The following is a 24,795-nucleotide window of genomic DNA, read 5'->3' as shown; positions in this document are numbered from 1 at the left end:
AATTCCAAACTCTAATATGGAATTTAGATGAAACAATTATTTACTTATTGAATGCAAGTCATATTTTCCAGTTTCAATGTCCAAAGCTGAATGAAATAAATTGGATATGCTGGGGACACTTCTGCAATACAGTACCTAACTCATTTTTTTCTTGCAAAGCGTTGTGGCTGGCTTCTGCGCAGCTCTGCTAAATGAAATGTAAACAAACTCATGTCTGGGGGGAGGGGTGCTGCAAAAACTTCGTTTTGGAGCAGGTAACAGCCGCTCCCCTTCAAGGCCAATGATTAAGTCAATTATCAAAGTTCCCACAGCCTTTGTGAACTTTGAGGTCTGATGTGAAGGAGAGCATGATAAATTTTGAGCAACATCTACATACAGTATTTGAGTAACGAGGATCACCAATGTCACATACTCCTAAAATAATTACAGCAAATAAAATTATATATATGTTCACAAACACAACCGCACACACAGTATATTTAAACTGACTTAAAAATGTACAATTGTTTTTAAAGCAACATAATTCCAAACTCTAATATGGAATTTAATCGTTTCTTGGTTTCTTGGAATTGGAATTCTTTACTTATTGAATGCAAGTCATATTTTCCAGTTTCAATGTCCAAAGCAGAATAAAATGAATTGGATTTTCTGGGGCCCTCCGTGAGTCGTCACCTTACCGTGGTGGAGGGGTTTGTGTGTCCCAATGATCCTAGAAGCTAAGTTGTCTGGGGCTTTATGCCCCTGGCAGGGTCACCCATGGCAAACAGGTTCGAGGTGAGGGGCCAGACAAAGCACGGCTCAAAGACCCCAATGATGAATACAATAAATGGATCTAGGTTTCCCTTGCCCGGATGCGGGTCACCGGGGCCCCCTTCTGGAGCCAGGCCTGGAGGTGGGGCTCGTTGGCAGGCGCCTGGTGGCCGGGCCTACACCCATGGGGCCCGGCCGGGCACAGCCCGAAGAGGCAACGTGGGTCCCCCTTCCCATGGGCTCACCGCCAATGAGAGGGGCCAAATGGGTCGGGTGCAATGTGAGCTGGGCGGCAGCCAAAGGCGGGGACCCTGGCGGTCCGATCCTCGGCTGCAGAAGCTAGCTCTTGGGACATGGAATGTCACCTCTCTGGCAGGGAAGGAGCCCGAGCTGGTGTGTGAGGCAGAGAATTTCCGACTGGATATAGTCGGACTTGCCTTCACACACAGCCTGGGTTCTGGTGCCAGTTCTCTCGAGAGGGGTTGGACTCTCTTCCACTCTGGAGTTGCTCACGGTGAGAGGCGCAGAGCAGGTGTGGGCATACTCATTGCCCCCCGGCTCAGTGCCTGTACATTGGGGTTCACACCGGTAGACGAGAGGGTTGCCTCCCTCCGCCTTCGGGTGGGTGGACGGGTCCTGACTGTTGTTTGTGCATATGCACCAAACAGCAGCTCAGCATACCCACCCTTTTTGGAGTCCTTGGAGGGTGTGCTGGAGAGTGCTCCTGCTGGGGACTCCCTTGTTCTGCTGGGGGACTTCAATGCTCACGTGGGGAATGACAGTGATACCTGGAGGGGCGTGATTGGGAGGAACGGCCCCCCCGATCAGAACCCGAGTGGTGTTTTGTTATTGGACTTCTGTGCTCGTCACGGATTGTCCATAACGAACACCTTGTTCAAACATAAGGGTGTCCATATGTGCACTTGGCACCAGGACACCCTAGGCCGCAGTTCGATGATCGACTTTGTAGTTGTATCATCGGATTTGCGGCCGCATGTTCTGGACACTCGGGTGAAGAGAGGAGCGGAGCTGTCAACTGATCACCACCTGGTGGTGAGTAGGCTCCGATGGTGGGGGAAGATGCCGGTCCGTCCTGGCAGACCCAAGCGTATAGTGAGGGTTTGTTGGGAGCGTCTGGCGGAATCCCCTGTCAGGAGTTTCAACTCCCACCTCCGACAGAGCTTTTCCCATGTTCCGGGGGAGACGGGGGACATTGAGTCCGAGTCCCATGTTCCGTGCCTCTATTGTTGAGGCGGCCAATCTGAGTTGTGGCCGTAAGGTGGTTGGTGCCTGTCGTGGCGGCAACCCCCGTACTCGCTGGTGGACACCAGCAGTAAGGGATGCCGTCAAGCTGAAGAAGGAGTCCTATCGATACTTTATGGCCTGTGGGACCCCAGAGGCAGCTGACGGGTATCGACTGGCCAAGCGGACCGCGGCTTCGGTGGTCGCCGAGGCAAAAACCCGAGCGTGGGAAGAGTTCGGCGAGGCCATGGAAGCCGACTTCCGGACGGCTTCGAGGAAATTCTGGTCAACCATCCGACGTGTCAGGAGGGGGAAGCAGTGCACCACTAACACTGTGTACAGCGGGGATGGGGCGCTGCTGACTTCGACTCAGGACGTTGTGAACCAGTGGGCAGAATACTTCGAAGACCTCCTCAACTCCACCAACACGCCTTCCTTGGAGGAAGCAGAGCCTGGGGACTCTGAGGTGGGCTCTCCTATCTCTGTGGTTGAAGTCACCGATGTGGTTAAAAAGCTCCTCGGTGGTAGGGCCCCAGGGGTGGATGAGATCCGCCCGGAGTTCCTCAAGGCTCTGGATGTTGTTGGGCTGTCCTGGTTGACACGCCTCTGCCATATCGCGTGGTCAACAGGGAGAGTGCCTCTGGATTGGCAGACCGGGGTGGTAGTCCCTCTTTTTAAAAAGGGGGACCGGAGGGTGTGTTCCAACTATAGAGGGATCACACTCCTCAGTCTCCCTGGTAAGGTCTATTCATGGGTGCTGGAGAGGAGGGTCCGTCAGGAAGTCGAGCCGCCAATTGAGGAGGAGCAGTGTGGTTTTCGTCCCGGCCGTGGAACAGTGGACCAGCTCTACACCCTTAGCAGGGTCCTTGAGGGTATGTGGGAATTCGCCCAACCAGTCTACATGTGTTTTGTGGACTTGGAGAAGGCGTTTGACCGTGTCCCTCGGGGAGTTCTGTGGGGGGTGCTTCGTGTGTATGGGGTACCGAACCCCCTGATACGGGCTGTTCGGTCACTATACCACCGATGTCAGAGTTTGGTTCGCATTGCCAGCAGTAAGTCGGAATCGTTTCCAGTGGGGGTAGGACTCCGCCAAGGCTGCCGTTTGTCGCTGATTCTGTTCATAACCTTTATGGACAGAATTTCTAGGCGCAGCCGAAGCGTTGAGGGGGTCCGTTTTGGGGGCCTCAGTATTGCATCCCTGCTTTTTGCAGATTATGTGGTGCTGTTGGCTCCTTCAAACGGGGCTCTCCAACTCTCACTGGAGCGTTTCGCAGCCGAGTGTGAAGCGGTTGGGATGAGAATCAGCACCTCCAAATCTGAAACCATGGTCCTCAGTCGGAAAAGGGTGGAGTGCCCCCTCCGGGTCGGGGAAGAGATCTTACCCCAAGTGGAGGAGTTTAAGTATTTTGGGGTCTTGTTTGCAAGTGAGGGCAGGAGGGAATGAGAGATCGACAGGCGCAGCGGTGAAGCGTCTGCTGTGATGCGGACGTTGTATCGGTCTGTCGTGGTGAAGAAGGAGCTGAGCCAAAGGGCGAAGCTCTCAATTTACCGGTCGATCTACGTCCCAACCCTCACCTATGGTCACGAGCTATGGGTCGTGACCGAAAGAACGAGATCCCGGATACAAGCGGCCGAAATGAGTTTTCTCCGGAGGGTGTCCGGGCTCTCCCTTAGAGATAAGGTGAGAAGCTCAGTCATCCGGGAGGGGTTCAGAGTCGAGCCGCTTCTCCTCCACATCGAGAGGAGCCAGATGAGGTGGCTTGGGCATCTGATTCGGATGCCTCTTGAGCGCCTCACCGGTGAGGTGTTCCGGTCATGTCCCACCGGGAGGAGACCCAGAGGAAGACCCAGGACACGCTGGAGAGACTATGTCACCCAGCTTGCCTGGGAACGGCTCGGGATCCCCCGGAGAGAGCTGGAAGAAGTAGCTAGGGAGAGAGAAGTCTGGGCTTCCCTGCTAAAGCTGTTGCCCCCGCGACCCGGCCCCGGATAAGCGGTAGATGATGGATGGATGGATGGATTTTCTGGGGAGCGGCCTGGTGAACTAGTGGTCCGCGTGTTGACCTCACAGCGCAGAGGTACCAGGTTCAATTTCAGCTCCGGCCACCCTGTGTGAAGTTTGCATGTTCTCCCCAGGTCTGTGTGGGTTCTCTCCAGATCCCACATTCCAAAAACATGCATGGCAGGCTAATTGAACAATCCAAATTGTCCCTCGGTGGTGAGTGTGAGCGCGGATGGTTGTTTGTCTGTGTGTGCCCTGCGATTGGCTGGCAACCGGTTCAGGGTGTCCCCTGCCTACTGACCGAAGACGGCTGGGATAGGCTCCAGCACCCCCCGTGACCCTTGTGAGGATAAAACGGATCGGAAAATGACTAAATGTATGTTACAATGAGAACTCCGACATGCCTGAGGGCGTAAATATGCTTACAGCTTTAACTTTTTTAATTTAATTGCACTTTCCTATTTCTATTTAATGTGGTAGTTTGAAAATATAAATAAGAAGTTCCTCACCAATTACTCAGTACTTGTGATTCTTTCACTACGTACATTCATTCATCTTTCGAGCCGCTTGATCCTCACTAGGGTCGCGGGGGTGCTGGAGCCTATCCCAGCTGTCTTCGGGCAGTAGGCGGGGGACACCCTGAATCGGTTGCCAGCCAATCGCAGGGCACACAGAAACGTTCAACCATTCGCACTCACACTCACACCTAGGGACAATTTAGAGTGTTCAATCAGCCTGCTACGCATGTTTTTGAAATGTGGGAGGGAACCGGAGCACCCGGAGAAAACCCACGCCCGGGAGAACATGCAAACTCCACACAGGGAGGCTGGAGCTGGAATCGAACCCGGTACCTCTGCACTGTGAAGCCGACGTGGTAACCACTGGACTACCGGGCTGCCCCACTACGTACATATTTACTCTTATTCAAGGACTCTTTTTTTTTACTTGTCATATTTTTCAAAAGTAACACTAATACAATTGAGTGCACATTTATTCTGCCACCTCTGTCCTTGTGTCCTTATGGAAAAGATGAGACTGATGCCCTAGATATAATAGTAAATAATAGTTCCATCAGTAGTATACAATAGAATATAAAACATTACTCAGTAAAAATACTCAGAGAGCTTTGCTTAATGTTAGAAATGTGCACTTCAAATTACAAATGTGGAGCTATGAAATGACAACTAAAACCTCAATATGTCACAAATGGAATAAGTGTGTACTTCACTAAATTATTTTAGGTTTTTTATTTAGTGGTTTGATTTAAGGTGTAATTTCGTGTGGGTCTGAGGCCATATTCCAGATTTGGGTTTGCATAACAAGTTCTATTTCATAACAAGATGTTTGTTAAAAAAGTTAAACTTAGACAAATATTAGATATAATAAAAATTGTTTTACTTTCTAATAAGCCCATGAGACTGTTTTCTATAGTTTCAGTTTTGTTGGAACAAAAATATTTCAGAAATCAATAGGTGGCGGTAGTGAGTAAAAAGTGTGTGTATTGAATTTAAATGAAAATACACACAAAAAATCATTTTTGGTATATTTGTGAGGACCTCTCTGAAACTTTGAGAGATGCCTATATAAACCCTCTAGAGGCCTTTAGAATGAAAAACTTGTGAGGACTGGCCTAAATGTCCTCACTTGTCAAAAATGTCCTCACTACGTTGGTCTTATAATCACAGTGGTCCTCACAAGTATAGCCGTACAAACACACACACACACACACACACACACACACACACACACACACACACCCACACACACACACACACACACACACACACACACACACACACACACACACACACACACACACACACACACACACACACACACACACACACACACACACACACACACACACACACACACACACACACACACACACACATACGTGTTTTGGTGCATTTTCAGGACGTCCGTTTGTTCACCCGACATATGGGTACATGCCTTTCCCGTGGTCCTACAGGCTCCAAAAAAATATGGTAACCATGAAAAAAAATCAGGAAGACAGCCATCTACTCAGATTTTGGCTAGGGCGTAATTTTTTTTTGATTTATGACAAAACTACTACATATGAGGACATTGACAGGTTTTTGTGTATTATGGAGACAGTCACCTCAAACACACTACCATTTCATGTTTTTGTGAATTTTGAGCCCCCTGGATACACATCATTTTCAAGTATATATGACTTATGAAGACCAGCTAAGAGTAAAGTGTGTATTTTTAAATTGACTCATGTTACATACCAACAGTATATGTTAGGCACATGTGTCCAATTGTGATGCTCAGGCATGGGGAGAACTCTACAAAGGAAGGATGCCCAGATTCAAACATTCAAATATCAATTGCTGAACTGTGAGGCGAATGTGCCAAACAGTCGTTATACCCGTCATCCCTCAAATATTCACATTAATAATACAAGATAGTAAAATAAGCTGTGAAGAAGAAGAGATGGTTAAATATGTGGTCAGTCCACTTTCTTATTTTTTAATTGCTGACAATATGAAATTATGAACACAGAAAACATGCCACCTCCTCTCCATGACACAAAGCACTGCAATAGATGAGGGTTGTTTGAACTGAAGAAGATTATGTCAAAATGTGAATACTGCGATGAAGAATTTTTAATGAATCTGGCCATATATTGTGCCATGTGTGTAGCAACTTCTTTAGCTACCGTTAGACAAAAGCAACTTTTCAAAAAGTATTGAAATTCTTGAAATAGGATGAATTCAAATGTTTTAGGGTTTTTCCAAAATATCGCCTCAAACCTAATAAGCCTATCTTTTGTGAGAAGTTTGTATATCGTACGTACGTTTATATACAGCAGGAGTGTCCAAGGTCGGTCCTCAAGGGCCGCTGTCTTTTTATTTTCCAGCTCTCCCAGGATGTTCTAATGCTGCATCAGAGCTGACTGATGAACTGATCATCTGAAACAGGTGTGATGCAGCCGGGAGAGCTGGAAAACAGGCACGACAGTGGCTCTCCAGGCCCAGATCGGAACATGCCTGATATACAGTATAATTTACATGTACAAATCTTCAAGGATTTTCCAAATTGCTCTTGAAGATCATGAAACAACAAACGTGAAACACAGTATCCAACAACAAATATGAAATCCATAATTGACCATCCCACCCTAAATGCACCATTGCTATTGCTTTAGTTAACTTGAACTGAAATGTACCCAGACGTGCTCGCATTTCAATGGACTAGCCATTCATTTCCCTTTTTAATGCAGTTATATCCTGTTGTGGATGTAGTTTTTGATGGACACCCAGCCTCTGTCGTTCAGAGCTGCTGGCTCTGCGTGGAAACAGGACTCACAGCTCGTTTTACCTGAAACTTTATGGCTTGTTATGAAATCAAACATATGTCGCTCAACAGCCTTCACTTCATAATCTGTCCACGTGCGTCTCTTATTCCCACCTGTAAAAGAAGGAATTATTTATTAAAAATGGAAAAATAAAATAATCAAAATAAGATATTCCAGGAAATAATGAGAATTTTGAAAATTTGAGAATTTTGAGAATTTATCTCTCATTCCATTCATGGTCTCCAGAGGGTTCAGTCAGGTCACTTGGTGTCTGGAACATAACATTACGGTGTCAAAATATTCAGCATTCTTCATTCTGACCAGTTAAGAAATGAATAAACATTAATTATCATTGAACATTGCTCACGGGAGAGTTTGGGATGAATATACCACACTATAGAAAGTTAACACTGTTCAGTTCTGTGGAACAGCAATATGGGGACATTCGAACACAGGCTCTCCAGAGTTAGGTTAAGACAAAAGTCATGTCACCTGAAACACACTCAGGTTTTTCAGGTCTGAAGAAATATGAGGACATGACGACTGAAATCATGGAGAGTCCATGTTTCTGATTTATAACTTCTCCTGTGTTTGTCAAAGAAAGCTGAAAACTCAAACCTAGTATATAATGATAAGACGTAGTAACCTGTTGTAAGGAAGAAGTGGATCTTCCACTCCTTTCTTGATCTTCAAAAGGTTTCATCAGGATCGGAACACTTGGTGTCTGCAACATAGCAACAGTGCAGTGTCAGAAATATTCAAATTTATTCATCCTGATTAGTTAATGAATGAATAAACATTGTTATTCATTGAACATCGCTCACAGGAGGGTTTGGGAATAATATAAGACACTATAGAAAGTTAACACTGTTCAGCTCTGTGTAACAGCAATATGGGGACATTCGAACACAGGCTCTCCAGAGTTAAGTCCAGACAAAAATCATATCACCTGAAACACACTCCGGTTTTTCAGGTCTAAAGAAATATGAGGACATGACGACTGAAATCATGGAGAGTCCATGTTTCTGATTTATAACTTCTTCTGTGTTTGTCAAAGAAAGCTGAAAACTCAAACCTAGTATATCATGACAAGAAGTTGTAACCTGTTGTAAGGATGAAGTGTATCTATCATTCCATTCATGGTCTCCAGAGGGTTCAGTCAGGTCACTCGGTGTCTGCAACATAACATTACGGTGTCAAAATATTCAGCATTCTTCATTTTGACCAGTTAAGAAATGAATAAATATTAATTATCATTGAACATTGCTCACGGGAGAGTTCGGGATGAATATACCACACTATAGAAAGTTAACACTGTTCAGTTCTGTGGAACAGCAATATGGGGACATTCGAACACAGGCTCTCCAGAGTTAGGTTAAGACAAAAGTCATGTCACCTGAAACACACTCAGGTTTTTCAGGTCTGAAGAAATATGAGGACATGACGACTGAAATTATGGAGAGTCTATGTTTCTGACTTATAACTTCTCCTGTGTTTGTCAAAGAAAGCTGAAAACTCAAACCTAGTATATCATGATAAGAAGTAGTAACCTGTTGTAAGAATGAAGTGGATCTCTCATTCCATTCATGGTCTCCAGAGGGTTCAGTCAGGTCACTTGGTGTCTGGAACATAACATTACGGTGTCAAAATATTCAGCATTCTTCATTCTGACCAGTTAAGAAATGAATAAACATTAATTATCATTGAACATTGCTCACGGGAGAGTTTGGGATGAATATACCACACTATAGAAAGTTAACACTGTTCAGTTCTGTGGAACAGCAATATGGGGACATTCGAACACAGGCTCTCCAGAGTTAGGTTAAGACAAAAGTCATGTCACCTGAAACACACTCAGGTTTTTCAGGTCTGAAGAAATATGAGGACATGACGACTGAAATCATGGAGAGTCCATGTTTCTGATTTATAACTTCTCCTGTGTTTGTCAAAGAAAGCTGAAAACTCAAACCTAGTATATAATGATAAGACGTAGTAACCTGTTGTAAGGAAGAAGTGGATCTTCCACTCCTTTCTTGATCTTCAAAAGGTTTCATCAGGATCGGAACACTTGGTGTCTGCAACATAGCAACAGTGCAGTGTCAGAAATATTCAAATTTATTCATCCTGATTAGTTAATGAATGAATAAACATTGTTATTCATTGAACATCGCTCACAGGAGGGTTTGGGAATAATATAAGACACTATAGAAAGTTAACACTGTTCAGCTCTGTGTAACAGCAATATGGGGACATTCGAACACAGGCTCTCCAGAGTTAAGTCCAGACAAAAATCATATCACCTGAAACACACTCCGGTTTTTCAGGTCTAAAGAAATATGAGGACATGACGACTGAAATCATGGAGAGTCCATGTTTCTGATTTATAACTTCTTCTGTGTTTGTCAAAGAAAGCTGAAAACTCAAACCTAGTATATCATGACAAGAAGTTGTAACCTGTTGTAAGGATGAAGTGTATCTATCATTCCATTCATGGTCTCCAGAGGGTTCAGTCAGGTCACTCGGTGTCTGCAACATAACATTACGGTGTCAAAATATTCAGCATTCTTCATTTTGACCAGTTAAGAAATGAATAAATATTAATTATCATTGAACATTGCTCACGGGAGAGTTCGGGATGAATATACCACACTATAGAAAGTTAACACTGTTCAGTTCTGTGGAACAGCAATATGGGGACATTCGAACACAGGCTCTCCAGAGTTAGGTTAAGACAAAAGTCATGTCACCTGAAACACACTCAGGTTTTTCAGGTCTGAAGAAATATGAGGACATGACGACTGAAATTATGGAGAGTCTATGTTTCTGACTTATAACTTCTCCTGTGTTTGTCAAAGAAAGCTGAAAACTCAAACCTAGTATATCATGATAAGAAGTAGTAACCTGTTGTAAGAATGAAGTGGATCTCTCATTCCATTCATGGTCTCCAGAGGGTTCAGTCAGGTCACTTGGTGTCTGGAACATAACATTACGGTGTCAAAATATTCAGCATTCTTCATTCTGACCAGTTAAGAAATGAATAAACATTAATTATCATTGAACATTGCTCACGGGAGAGTTTGGGATGAATATACCACACTATAGAAAGTTAACACTGTTCAGTTCTGTGGAACAGCAATATGGGGACATTCGAACACAGGCTCTCCAGAGTTAGGTTAAGACAAAAGTCATGTCACCTGAAACACACTCAGGTTTTTCAGGTCTGAAGAAATATGAGGACATGACGACTGAAATTATGGAGAGTCTATGTTTCTGACTTATAACTTCTCCTGTGTTTGTCAAAGAAAGCTGAAAACTCAAACCTAGTATATCATGATAAGAAGTAGTAACCTGTTGTAAGAATGAAGTGGATCTCTCACTCCATTCATGGTCTCCAGAGGGTTCAGTCAGGTCACTTGGTGTCTGCAACATAACATTACGGTGTCAAAATATTCAGCATTCTTCATTCTGACCAGTTAAGAAATGAATAAATATTAATTATCATTGAACATTGCTCACGGGAGAGTTTGGGATGAATATACCACACTATAGAAATTTAACACTGTTCAGTTCTGTGGAACAGCAATATGGGGACATTCGAACACAGGCTCTCCAGAGTTAGGTTAAGACAAAAGTCATGTCACCTGAAACACACTCAGGTTTTTCAGGTCTCAAGAAATATGAGGACATGACGACTGAAATCATGGAGAGTCCATGTTTCTGATTTATAACTTCTCCTGTGTTTGTCAAAGAAAGCTGAAAACTCAAACCTAGTATATCATGATAAGAAGTAGTAACCTGTTGTGAGGATGAAGTGGATCTCTCACTCCATTCTTGTTCTCCAGAGGGTTCAGTCAGGTCACTTGGTGTCTGCAACATAACATTACGGTGTCAAAATACTCAGCATTTTTCATTTTGACCAGTTAAGAAATGAATAAACATTAATTATCATTGAACATTGCTCACGGGAGAGTTTGGGATGAATATACCACACTATAGAAAGTTAACACTGTTCAGTTCTGTGGAACAGCAATATGGGGACATTCGAACACAGGCTCTCCAGAGTTAGGTTAAGACAAAAGTCATGTCACCTGAAACACACTCAGGTTTTTCAGGTCTGAAGAAATATGAGGACATGACGACTGAAATCATGGAGAGTCCATGTTTCTGATTTATAACTTCTCCTGTGTTTGTCAAAGAAAGCTGAAAACTCAAACCTAGTATATAATGATAAGACGTAGTAACCTGTTGTAAGGAAGAAGTGGATCTTCCACTCCTTTCTTAATCTTCAAAAGGTTTCATCAGGATCGGAACACTTGGTGTCTGCAACATAGCAACAGTGCAGTGTCAGAAATATTCAAATTTATTCATCCTGATTAGTTAATAAATGAATAAACATTGTTATTCATTGAACATCGCTCACAGGAGGGTTTGGGATTAATATAAGACACTATAGAAAGTTAACACTGTTCAGCTCTGTGTAACAGCAATATGGGGACATTCGAACACAGGCTCTCCAGAGTTAAGTCCAGACAAAAATCATATCACCTGAAACACACTCCGGTTTTTCAGGTCTAAAGAAATATGAGGACATGACGACTGAAATCATGGAGAGTCCATGTTTCTGATTTATAACTTCTTCTGTGTTTGTCAAAGAAAGCTGAAAACTCAAACCTAGTATATGACAAGAAGTAGTAACCTGTTGTAAGGATGAACTGTATCTATCATTCCATTCATGGTCTCCAGAGGGTTCAGTCAGGTCACTCGGTGTCTGCAACATAACATTACGGTGTCAAAATATTCAGCATTCTTCATTTTGACCAGTTAAGAAATGAATAAATATTAATTATCATTGAACATTGCTCACGGGAGAGTTCGGGATGAATATACCACACTATAGAAAGTTAACACTGTTCAGTTCTGTGGAACAGCAATATGGGGACATTCGAACACAGGCTCTCCAGAGTTAGGTTAAGACAAAAGTCATGTCACCTGAAACACACTCAGGTTTTTCAGGTCTAAAGAAATATGAGGAAATGACGACTGAAATCATGGAGAGTCCATGTTTCTGATTTATAACTTCTCCTGTGTTTGTCAAAGAAAGCTGAAAACTCAAACCTAGTATATCATGATAAGAAGTAGTAACCTGTTGTAAGGATGAAGTGGATCTCTCACTCCATTCTTGGTTTCCAGAGGGTTCAGTCAGGTCACTTGGTGTCTGGAACATAACATTACGCTGTCAAAATATTCAGCATTCTTCATTCTGACCAGTTAAGAAATGAATACATATTAATTATCATTGAACATTGCTCACGGGAGAGTTTGGGATGAATATACCACACTATAGAAAGTTAACACTGTTCAGTTCTGTGGAACAGCAATATGGGGACATTTGAACACAGGCTCTCCAGAGTTAGGTTAAGACAAAAGTCATGTCACCTGAAACACACTCAGGTTTTTCAGGTCTGAAGAAATATGAGGACATGACGACTGAAATCATGGAGAGTCTATGTTTCTGATTTATAACTTCTCCTGTGTTTGTCAAAGAAAGCTGAAAACTCAAACCTAGTATATCATGACAAGAAGTAGTAACCTGTTGTAAGGATGAAGTGTATCTATCATTCCATTCATGGTCTCCAGAGGGTTCAGTCAGGTCACTCGGTGTCTGCAACATAACATTACGGTGTCAAAATATTCAGCATTCTTCATTTTGACCAGTTAAGAAATGAATAAATATTAATTATCATTGAACATTGCTCACAGGAGAGTTCGGGATGAATATACCACACTATAGAAAGTTAACACTGTTCAGTTCTGTGGAACAGCAATATGGGGACATTCGAACACAGGCTCTCCAGAGTTAGGTTAAGACAAAAGTCATGTCACCTGAAACACACTCAGGTTTTTCAGGTCTGAAGAAATATGAGGACATGACGACTGAAATTATGGAGAGTCTATGTTTCTGACTTATAACTTCTCCTGTGTTTGTCAAAGAAAGCTGAAAACTCAAACCTAGTATATCATGATAAGAAGTAGTAACCTGTTGTAAGAATGAAGTGGATCTCTCACTCCATTCATGGTCTCCAGAGGGTTCAGTCAGGTCACTTGGTGTCTGCAACATAACATTACGGTGTCAAAATATTCAGCATTCTTCATTCTGACCAGTTAAGAAATGAATAAATATTAATTATCATTGAACATTGCTCACGGGAGAGTTTGGGATGAATATACCACACTATAGAAAGTTAACACTGTTCAATTCTGTGGAACAGCAATATGGGGACATTCGAACACAGGCTCTCCAGAGTTAGGTTAAGACAAAAGTCATGTCACCTGAAACACACTCAGGTTTTTCAGGTCTAAAGAAATATGAGGAAATGACGACTGAAATCATGGAGAGTCCATGTTTCTGATTTATAACTTCTCCTGTGTTTGTCAAAGAAAGCTGAAAACTCAAACCTAGTATATCATGATAAGAAGTAGTAACCTGTTGTAAGGATGAAGTGGATCTCTCACTCCCTTCTTGGTCTCCAGAAGGTTCAGTCAAGATCCCGTCACTTGGTGTCTGCAACATAACACCATTACGGTGCCATTACGGGACATTCGAACACAGGCTCTCCAGTGTTAGGTTCAGACAAAAGTCATTTCACCTGATCACACTCAGGTTTTTCAGCAACATTACAGTATCAGAAATATTCTAAAAAGTATTCTACAGTAAATGGGAAGTATGAGGGCATGACTGAAATCATGAAAATCAACATTATAGCAACCATAGAGTGTCAGAAATATGTCGTAGTTACATGACTTTTGAATAAATTAAACTTCATACACAGCACAAGCCGGCTCTTTATGGTAGTTACCACTGTACAGCTCTTATAGCTAACAATTTCAGGACAACAGACATGACTGAGTTCAAATAATAAAGACAACACCCGAAACATACTCTTTCAGACTAAAACAATGTAATGACTGAAAAATAATTCCGGTGACCATTCGTTGTTTTCAACTAAGTAGAGACTTTTGATGGGCAGTACAAATTGCTGATAAAAATGTGGATTTGTCAAACAGCTACCACAGCCTTCTTCAATCAGGTGAAATAAGCATTATGAAGGAAGTTTAAAGGCATCTAATTTTCCTCGACTATTATGGATGTATGCGTTTTTATGAATTGTGATATTTGGTGAAGCACAATATTTTAACAGAAGCCGAATAATTTCTATTTCTATTTTTTCATTCCAAGATATTCCTAGTTCTACATGGCAATACAATATTCTAATTGAATGATAATGGCTGCTAAACATTTTCTTCAAAAGTACTTCAATTATTTTTGCTCCAATATGATCAATGGCATAAAAAATATGCTGTTTATTGTGACAGTTTTGGGGTAAATACAATGTACGAATAAAATCTGTCACTGTGACAGGCTTTGGTTGCAGCTCTTGTCATATGCTTGCGGTAGCCATAAGAATTAGATAGCAGGTAGATTGATAGCATACCTTTATAATCATTGATCCACTGGGCTTTCAAACAAGGCTTGTTGACTCCAGATAAAAGGAGCAGCCTCAGATTCAGGGCTCAGTCTGGTTCTTCTTTGTGACATTATCACCACCAGTAAACATCTACAATGGAAAGTGAGAAGAAGTCAGCCAGACAAGCAAGCACAATATTATGGCAGCACTTATTTTGGCTCAAAAAGTACTGAGCCAAAGGAATATTATTTTCTTCCTCAAAAATACAAAAATTCATTTCATCAAACATTTGCTGGTCAGACTAATAGATTCGGGCAAACCATTTGTCAGGCAGATAACAATGTAAAATTAAAATAGAGTAACACAATATTGTCTTGACCAAATGTACCAACAAAGCTGAATTCTGCTATAATTTCATTGCAAACGTTTGTTTGTTTTTTTCATTGAAACGGTGTACAATTGAATCAGCACAAGAATAAACAGTGTAAATACACCGGGCTTAGCGTAAATGCTAGAAGTGCCTGGCCCACTTTCATTAGGCTACCTGTACTAACTAATTTAAATTAACTGCAATCGAATAAAACAAATACTGCACTGAAATAAACATATGGTACCAAAACCAAGTTCCACAGACTGTGTTGTTAAAGATTTAGAAAAGTTTTCCAGAACCTTGCCTGCAGGACATGTCCACATTACTTTTACTGGAAGCTTATTAGCATGCTAACGATCGAGCTAGCTAGCTAGCTAGCTGTCTTATTGAATGATATTACCTTTGGTGGGCACTGTTAAACACGGTTATATTGAACAACTTCTATGTTACGGTAAGATAAATGAAAAGGAATTGCTTACCCGATGGTCATCCACGCGTGGTCGTGTTTGAGAGTAGGATTGTCTGGCTGCTTCACATGTTGGATTTTGTGTGACTGCTAATTGATGTGACTTATCAGGACGAGGGCGGGGAAAATGTGTGAGTCAGTCCGAAAAAGATGACATTTGAGGTCCTGCACAATGACGTCACTGAAAGTGTGTTAAAAGTGTGTTAAGTACCGAAGTTGGCCACTAGTTTTCCAAATGAAAAGTGAGTCGAAAGTTAAACACACTTAAACACACAATTTCTGAAAATTGTGCTCTTTCAGGACATCACTTATTTTTGGTGTGGGAGTATCCTCGTGAGCTCTAGAGTAGTGTAGACTGCGTGGAAATATGAGGACGCGAAAAATGTCCTCATTTTTCCACAGGTCCTCATTGTGAAGGTGTGTTATCATAAAATTGTCCTGAGATGTCATGAATACAAACGCACACACACACACACACACACACACACACACACACACACACACACACACACACACACACACACACACACACACACACACACAGTATTTTCCGCACTGAAAGACGCACTGGGTTATGAGGCGCACCTTCAATGAATGGTGCGCACCTTCAATGAATGGTGCGCCTCATACCTCTCCCTACCTTGTGGTTTCCTTTCTGAAAACTGACTGTAAATTTCCCCATTGCGGGACAAATAAAGGATATCTTAAATAGGACGCTTCGCATTAAAAGGCGCTGTCTATAATGCCTCCACTAGATGGTGCTTCCTTCCATTCAACTCGAGAGGCCTCCGTTAAACTTGACAGGCATTCATGACCGCCTTTGAAAAATGTAAATTAACTTAAATTTCAAACACTCAAAATGTTCAGAGGCATCTGTGCTATCCATACATATACAGTTTTTATTCGTTCTTTGCAATTTTTTTGCCCTTTATGGACAATAAAGGCAGTACTGTGCTTTGACACTTCAAAGAAATCTATAATAATAAAACTTGAATTGGAAGATGTCATCACACAAGTAGAGCCTTGATAATGTCAAAGAATTATCAAAAAAAAAAGAAATCTGGATTTTTTTTGTGGAAGTGCCGTTTTCATGAATATGTACAATTTCTAGTAAATGTTTTGAGGTGTGATAATGTTGGATTTATTATTGTTTAGTAATCATACATTCACGTATTATTCGGTTGATTCTCGTGTCGTCATTTTATGCTCGCAATGAAGAATGCTTCTGCCTGTCAGTATAGTTTGATTTTGCTTGCAAAGAAGAACGCTTATGCTTGCAATCATTAGTTGGCTTTGCCTGCAATGAAGAACGCTTATGCTTTCAATAAAGATTTATCCTTTATTATTTACTCACATCTATAATCATTATATGTTCTTCATTATGTGCTCACTTTTGCTTGCTGTACTGTGTGAGAAGTTAGGGTCGCAACCACCTTTCCGAGGACGTGGCTGGGAAGAGATAACTGTTAAGACTAAACAGCGAGCAAGGCTGAACCGTGAATGGAGACATCAACACCAGCTGCAACGGGATGTTTATGTCTATTTGCACACATGTATGTAAATTGCACTCACATACACACACATAGTCAAACAAGTTCAGTGTGTGTTCAACAGCCCCCACCCTTTAGGTTGGACACACCTATGTAGTAGCTTTTCCCAATAAATGAGGAGGTGAAGGGGGAGATCGTTAGGGTTACGTGTGGAGAACTGAAACCGAACGCTTCTCCTCGTTCCCTCCTGGTACCAGAATCGAGTCTCCTGTCTCCTCCTTTTGGTTATTCTTGAGTGTCAATTTGGACCAACCTGACAGATAACTAAGTCATTTATGAATATTTTTTTACTTTCAACAACTCAAAATGTTCAGTGGCATCAGAGCTATTCATACATATATAGTTTGCAAAGGAAAGTCACAAAAACAAAACGGTATGGAGGTAAAAAAATTGTCCGTTGTTATTGTGTGCCCTTCCGGCGAGTCCATGCGCCCCGGCACCGCCTGGAGGCTTGCCGGTGTAAACCTCAAGCTTGGAGGCGGGGGCGGAGATGGAGGCGGCTGCCAGCGGCGTTCAAGGCGGCTGCCAGCGGCCCCCAAGGAGGCTGCTAGCGGTGTCCAACGTGGCTGCTGGCGGCTCAAATTCGGCGAGCGGCGGCGGTCGAATGCGGCTTTTTTTTCTTTTGCAAAAAAAGAAATGTTGGGTTATGTTGGGTGCTCGGCGGCTGTGTGCGCCAGCGCCTGCGGGGAGAGGCGTAGGGGGTGGGGTAGGGTGCCGTTCATTGGCCGGTTTCCTACGCCCTCCGCCCTGGCCCACAGCGCCCACTCCGCAATGGCGGCGGGTGGGAGAGGCGTGGGGCGTGGTGTGACGACAGGCTACGGCGCCGGTCGTTGGCCGGTTTCCTACTCCCCCTCGCCGACCCACAGCGCCCGTCTCGCGGCCTGAACCACGCGGGGGCGTCAGCGGCGGTGCACACAGACCATAACTTTATTTTTTGCAAAAGAAAAACAAAGTGTGTCTGGAGGTCCCAACCAAGCCCTACAAACAATCCCGACCGGAATTGTTCATGCAATCATGCCCCGCAAGGCGGTCGGGGCCGGCGCAGCCAGCCGTTAGGTACCCAACGTAACTTTATTTTTTGCAAAAGAAAAAAAAATGTGTCTGGAGGTGCCAACCAAGCCCTACAAACAAACCTGACCGGAATTGTTCATGCAATAATGCCCCGCGAGGTCGTCTGGGCGAAGCCGGCGCAGCCAGCTGTTAGGTACCCAACGTAACTTTATTTTTTGCAAAAGGAAAAAAAAATTGTGTCTGGAGGTCCCAACCAAGCCCTACTAACAATCCCGACCGGACGTTTTCATGTAAAATGCATTGGTTTGAAGCCTCCTCCAAAAAGGCAAACTCATTTGCGATCCTCTGACGCCACCTAAAGTTGCAAATTTGGAATGACATCAACCCAACAATGTGGCATGAATACGTCTGTGCAAGCGAAAACAAAGCGATTGACGTGAAAATCGCGTGAAATGCATGTTTACACAGTAGGTTTACGATGCATTCAAAAATATGAATTATAGTGGGTCTCTATGGTGCAAAATATGTAAATTGTGGAAATTACAGAATCAAAACCTTTTATTTTTGCTGCAAAGCCTGCGAATTATCAGCCGGTGACGTCATGAAATTTTGGCCATTTTAGAACCCCCCCTTTACGTTTCAGCTCTCTCGTGTTTTTCCGAATGCCTTTGCCTTTGATTCAAAGACGAGAATACGTCATAATTTTGCATTTAGCGTAAACGGTCCACTATGAGAGTTATTAAATAAGTTTGTGTCGCAGCTCCGAAAAAAGGAGAGCTGTGGTGTTAATTTTTTTAAATGGTCTCAACAAATATAGGTACGTCTTTGTCTGTCTCCGTGCCTTCTTCCGTTCAACTCGAGAGGCGTTCAAGACCGCCTCCGAAAAACAAAATTTAACGATCACTTCAATGAAACTACAGAAATTGAAAATAATATATCCAAACTGAAAAGCAAGCGAGGATATCACAAAATACATTCTAGAAAGCTGTAGTTGTGTTTTTAAAAAAAAAAAATTTTAAACACCGACTTTATTAATGGTTTTCACAGTCTCAACAAATACAGGTACTGTACGTCTTTGTCAGTCTCCGTGCCTTCTTTTCCGTTCCACTCGAGAGGCGTTCAGGGCCACCTCCGAAAAACGTAAATTAATTATTACTTCAATGAAATCATAAAGAAAATCAAGCGAGGAAATCACAAAATAAATTCTGTAGGGGGCGATATAGAATTTATGTTGTGATTTCCTCGCTTGATTTTCTGTTTTGATGCATTATTTTCCATTTTCATAGTTACATTTAAGTACAGTAATAGTTAATAAAGCAGCGACAGTTCACTGAACCAACAGCAAGTTATAACATTGGAAGCATGTCTCCAGGAAGGAGCCATCTTGGAGTCGACGTATTACCGTAATGACCATACGCAAGACACACCGCATTTTAAGGCGCTTGTTTAGCTTTTAAGAAAATGGAAGACTTTTTGGTGCGCCCTACAGTGCGGAAAATAAGGTGTATAAATATATATGATTCTCTCTGAAATACATTTCCAAATATTTTGCTTTCATGGCTCTCTTAGTCCATTTATAAGGCGCACTGTCCGCTTTTAGGTGCGCCTTGTAGTGCGGAAAAATATGCTATTTTACAAAGAACACGAGTTAAAGGTACCTGCTTTCGAGCCGTGTGTAGAGCTGAGTATTGTCTGTTCTGAGGACGAAGACAATGTGAAACCAGCGTTCGGGGAAGAGGTCACAGCCATGATAGTCTACAATCACACCTCCATGCGTCATCTTCTCATCTAGCTCATCCACTACCTGCAGGATCACAGAATTGTCACACTAAACCTTTTAAATAAATACATAGAGGAGTGGAGCAGCCGTTACATTTTAATATGAATAATTGTTTGAAGTCAGTGATACCTTCAAAGTGAATGCCTCAAAAGTTGTGTCATTATAAGTTGAAGTAAAATGTGGGCGAATCGCACGCATCCAAAGAACAGCACTATTTGGCGTTATAACAGTCTTCGAATGTGATGTCGTAATCTCACTCAAGCTCTCGGTGGAACTTGTAGAACTGGGGTCACAAAGAGCACTTCAACTAACAACACATTTATTGCTTGCTTGCCATCCTGGTGAGGATAAGTGGTTTAGAAAATGAATGAAGGGATTGCAAACATTGCACTGGAACGTTAGCGTCATAATAATTAAAACTTATTGCAATACAAAGGGCCATGACTCATTGAGGTGAATCGATGGTGAGTGATATTTTTAAACATTTGTTTTTATTTTGGTCCTTGAAAACGTGTTCACATGAAATTAACCATGAACACTAAAATGTTTGGGGTCCTGGATCTATTTTAAAAAATGTGTGTGCACATGTATGGGGCCAATGTGCATTGTTGAAAGGTCACGGTTTTGTCAATAAAGCTGTGAGTGATTTATTGTTTGCAGCAGTAATATAAAATACAGATTATAGTGGTACCTCTACTTACAAAATTAATTGGTTCCGGAAGAAATTTCTTTAACTAGAACATTTTGTATGTAAAGACACCTTTTCCATGAAAATGCCCTAATACGTTCCAAGCCCCCTTCCCGCCAATTCAGACATAAATATTTTCTAAAGCATCAAAATATGTAAACAATACATGTTAAAATTAGATTATTGCACAATAAATGATTGTTGTGCAGAATGTAAAAAAAACTGAATAAAGAATAAAAATGATGATCATTTAACTTTTCACTGCGTCCTTATCGTATTTTTGCCCTCTGTAGTTCATGTTCTCTCTCAGAAGTGGTTTTTGTCCAGCGTTTTGGAAAGAACTGATCCAAGGACGCTTGCTTTTGTCAGCTTTTAACAATCCTTCGAAAATGTCCAAGGCAAACATCAGCATAGTGAACGATCGCCCGACTGGTTAACACTTTTTCTGGGTAATTCACATTTATGTAAAACTATCGGAACGCCTCGTGGCCTGAGGGGCGAATATGGAGGACGCTGCAGAGACACATATTTATCTATCTACACAAATAGACACATACGGTTGAGCAGTGATCCCCAACCCCCGGGCCGCCGACCGGTAACGGTCCGTGGGTCATTTGTTACCGGGCCGCACAGGAAGAATAAAGAACTTACATTACTTCCGTTTTATTTATTTTTGGAATCTGAAAATGTTTTATTTTGAAAATTAACCTCTGTTACATCCGTCTACAGTGTATCCCTCTTGAGGCAGGTCAAGGCGCTCTTCTTGGTCATGTGATAGGTTACTGATAAAATGAAACCCAGGGGCTAGCAAAATGAGTAAAAAACAAACGTCTTTGGAAAGGGGAAAAGGCCCAGCCAGAGACGGAAGAGGAGCCTGTGACTTCCAAGAAAAACAAGGCTACATTTAATAGACAGTATCAGGATTTCCTACTTAAAATAAAAATTTATCTCAACGGGAGATTCCCACACTCCAAGTCCACTCTGCATAATATGCGGAGATGGTGAGTCTTATTTTTCATACACTTTATATTTGCGGTGTATCTTATTTTAAAGGCACGTTTAACCGTTAACGTTGGCGACCAGAGTGTTACGGCCAGATAGGACGTTCCTCGTGTCATTTTTCCCGATTATTGTTATGTTTCGAAAATCCCACCCTCTTCATGCAGTTCATATTATTTTGTTGTATTTATCCGTAACACCTTAAAGGCAAGTCCCTGAAAATATTGTCTGACATTAAACTGGTCTGTGGGGCAAAAAAGGTTGGGGACCGCTGCGGTAGAGGAGCATTTTGCCAATGGGAGGCCAGGGCGATGCTTGGTAATAGCCAATGGCAGAGCAGCTATAAGTATGCTGTGTTCAGGAAACTCGGAGCTGCGAGGAGCTTTTACCTTTCATATCTTTCTTTTGTAACAAGAGGCAAAATTTTCCTGTTGAAATGTTTTGTAACTTGAAAATTTCGTATGAAGACACGTTCGTATCGTACGTAGAGGTACCACTGTATACAGTAAAATACTCCCAGGCGGAGTCCTGCTCGAATGTTCCTGACAGAATTTCAAAAACAGAAAATTCTGATAAATTGTTCAAGAGGGGAGAGGCAAAGTAAGGAAATAAAAGACAAGATATTGTATTTATTCATTAATTTCAATGCAAATGTTCCATAACCTTGAGAAATAGAAGATAATTGGACTTGTACCTGATATGCCTGAATTATTTTGGCTTAAAAATCATGACTAAAATTTGTTTCATCGGCAATTCACCAATAGCACTGGAAAACAATGGCAATCTGGAGCACCAGAGAGCAGTTTAAAATGGTACACGTACGTACGATAGTGATGTTCCTGCACTTGACACTGCATAAGTTTTTCCCATGCCTCCGCATCAAGTCTCCACTAAGGTAGGCAGTGATTTCCTTTTCGCAAACTCACAAGCTCTTGTATCAGCTTTATTTTTCTGTTTCGTTGTGTGTGTAGCATACATTGCATTTCATCAAGGGAAAAGAGTTGGTGATCATCTTTAAGTTAAAGAGAATTCAAACATGGCTCACCCTGTCTTCATCCAATATAGGGCACTGGTACTCTTCATCATAGCCATCATAAAGTTCTCCTGTGGAAAAATGAATGAAAGTCACCAAACACATCAAATCATCCATCCTCTCTTAAGTGTCATAGTATTTCGAACTAAGTTCTTTTTTACCTTCCTGAGCCAGCTCACCTATATTAACATAGGTGAGCCCGGTCCGCTGAGCCAGCTCCTTCCCCAGGGTTGTTTTTCCAACACCAGGGGTCCCTATAGAAAAAAAAGAGTGCACCAATTTAAGTACAAGATGCACAACATGTTCCAAGTACTGAACAAACATTTTAGTTTTCGCTTCCAAACAGACACAGCATGTTGTGCCCTCACAGGAAAATGAATGTTCTAGGGTGGCCTTGTGATGTATTGCATAAACTCAGGGTCACCAACGTTTTTGAAACCAAGAGCTGCCTCTTGGCTACTTAAACGAAGGGCTACCAATTTGAGAGTATGCACTTTTGAAATCAATTTGCTCAAACAACCTTCATGTTATATCCATCCATTTTCTAATCTGCTTATCCCAACAAGGGTCACGGAGGGTGCTGGAGCCTATCCCACCCGTCTTCGGGCAGGAGGCTAGGTACACCCTGAACTGGTTGCCAGCCAATCGCATGGCACACATAGACGAACAACTGGGCTCACACTCACACCTCGGGACCATTAGAGCAAGGGTGTCAAAGTCAAATGGACGGAGGGCAAAATAAAAAAAAAATTGCTGCAAGCCGAGGCCGGACTGATGATTGAAATGTTAACAATTACCACATAGTTTATTGAACCAAATTTAATCGACTGAAAACCTAACAAATACATTCCAATATGATAAATAAAACAACATTTTCTTATGGCTCCGTCAGTAAACTTTAATTTTCAACTGGCACAAAATACAAATTTCCCTTGTATAAAAATACCCATAACATGAATGACAGAAGCCGGTATTTCAATAGTCAATTCTCTTTTAGCAAAAGTAGGCTAAATTTACTTCAAAGACAAATAATACCAATTTTCGATCATGCACTCGAATAAAATATTTTTAAAACATAATTGGGTTGAAATACACTAAAATAAAGTGCAACATTTTATTAACTAAAAACAACACTTTCTTCAAGGAAAAGTAACATGCAGTTAAAGCAAATATTATACCGTATTTTCACGACTATAAGGCGCTATTAAAAGTCTAAAATTTTCTCCAAAATGGACAGTACGCCTTATAATGCGATGCGTCTTTTCTATGAGACGAGTTCCAAAATCTGGCTGAGACCCGACATGCTGTTTATATAGAGAAAAGGCGGAAGTGAGGTCGGCCAATCAGTGAAGTGCGGGGAATCGGTCGGCCAATCAGTGAAGTGCGTCCGCGCACTTATATTTACATATCTCTCTCTCCATAATTTACATATATGAAGAGAGGTGGACGTGAGGGAGGACAGGCACGCAGGGGGTGGGTCCGGCAATGAGTGAAGGGTGGGCGTGTAAGGCACGCCTCTAGCAGGTACCAGCACATGTATAAAAGGTGAGTGTGTGCATTATTGCAAAACAACTTCGGTTTTGGTTTTCAAGAACCCCCGAAAATGAGTTCCACAAAGAGACACGCCTACGAAGCGCAATTCAAGCTCCAAGCCATCGGTTATGCAGTGAAACACGGGAATCGAGCAGCCGCCAGAGAATTTAATATCAACGAATCCATGGTTCGCAAATGGAGGAAGCAGGAGAACGAGCTTCGCCAAGTCAAAAAGACCAAGCGCAGTTTCCGTGGAAATAAGGCGAGGTGGCCAGAGTTGGAAGACCAACTGGAGCGGTGGATTCTTGATCAAAGAGCAGCCGGCAGAAGCGTCTCCACGGTCACCATTCGACTAAGGGCGAAAACGTTAGCCGAAGAATTGAAAATAGAACATTTTCAAGGAGGTCCGTCTTGGTGCTTTCGCTTTATGAAACGGCGCCATCTATCTATGAGAGTGAAGACGACCGTGGCTCAGCAACTTCCAGCGGACTACAAAGAAAAGCTGGCCGTTTTCCGCACCTACTGCAGTAAAAAGATTGTCGACAAACGCATCCAGCCTAACCACATTACCAACATCCCG

The 24,795-nt window shown here is 42.4% G+C and overlaps 2 protein-coding genes across 4 annotated transcripts in view; both read right to left on the bottom strand.

The window, feature by feature from the left end:
• The window catches only part of ak6 (adenylate kinase 6), a 49,107-nt gene that overhangs the window by 19,035 nt on the left and 5,277 nt on the right, over window positions 1–24,795 (bottom strand). For both annotated transcript variants that reach the window (XM_052068378.1, XM_052068377.1), the window contains exons 3-5: window positions 22,844–22,936; window positions 22,695–22,753; window positions 19,841–19,986 (exon numbers count right to left, since the gene is read on the bottom strand). In XM_052068378.1, the coding sequence (XP_051924338.1) occupies window positions 19,841–19,986; window positions 22,695–22,753; window positions 22,844–22,936 (298 nt within the window). The remainder of the gene's footprint in view (window positions 1–19,840; window positions 19,987–22,694; window positions 22,754–22,843; window positions 22,937–24,795) is intronic.
• LOC127602305 (cell surface glycoprotein 1-like) lies at window positions 5,707–16,589 on the bottom strand. Of its 2 annotated transcripts, XR_007962741.1 has the most exons (9): window positions 13,357–13,387; window positions 12,910–12,981; window positions 10,221–10,292; window positions 9,774–9,845; window positions 9,317–9,394; window positions 8,870–8,941; window positions 8,423–8,494; window positions 7,966–8,043; window positions 5,707–7,590 (listed from the first exon to the last, which is right to left on the bottom strand). XR_007962741.1 is itself a non-coding variant. In XM_052068388.1 (7 exons), exons 1-7 carry the CDS (start codon window positions 14,822–14,824, stop codon window positions 7,537–7,539), a joined length of 444 nt encoding a protein of 147 aa, XP_051924348.1. In that variant the 5' UTR covers window positions 14,825–16,589; the 3' UTR covers window positions 5,707–7,536. The 2 variants fall into 2 exon arrangements, 1 of the variants encoding a protein (XP_051924348.1); XM_052068388.1 differs by lacking the exons at window positions 9,774–9,845; window positions 10,221–10,292; window positions 12,910–12,981; window positions 13,357–13,387 and adding exons at window positions 13,804–13,881; window positions 14,813–16,589.

This window comes from Hippocampus zosterae, chromosome 6 (assembly GCF_025434085.1).
Source record: "Hippocampus zosterae strain Florida chromosome 6, ASM2543408v3, whole genome shotgun sequence".
Classification (NCBI taxonomy): Eukaryota; Metazoa; Chordata; class Actinopteri; order Syngnathiformes; family Syngnathidae; genus Hippocampus; species Hippocampus zosterae.
The sequence above is the reverse complement of the archived record's forward strand: the minus strand, read 5'-3'. Positions and strand labels throughout refer to the sequence as shown.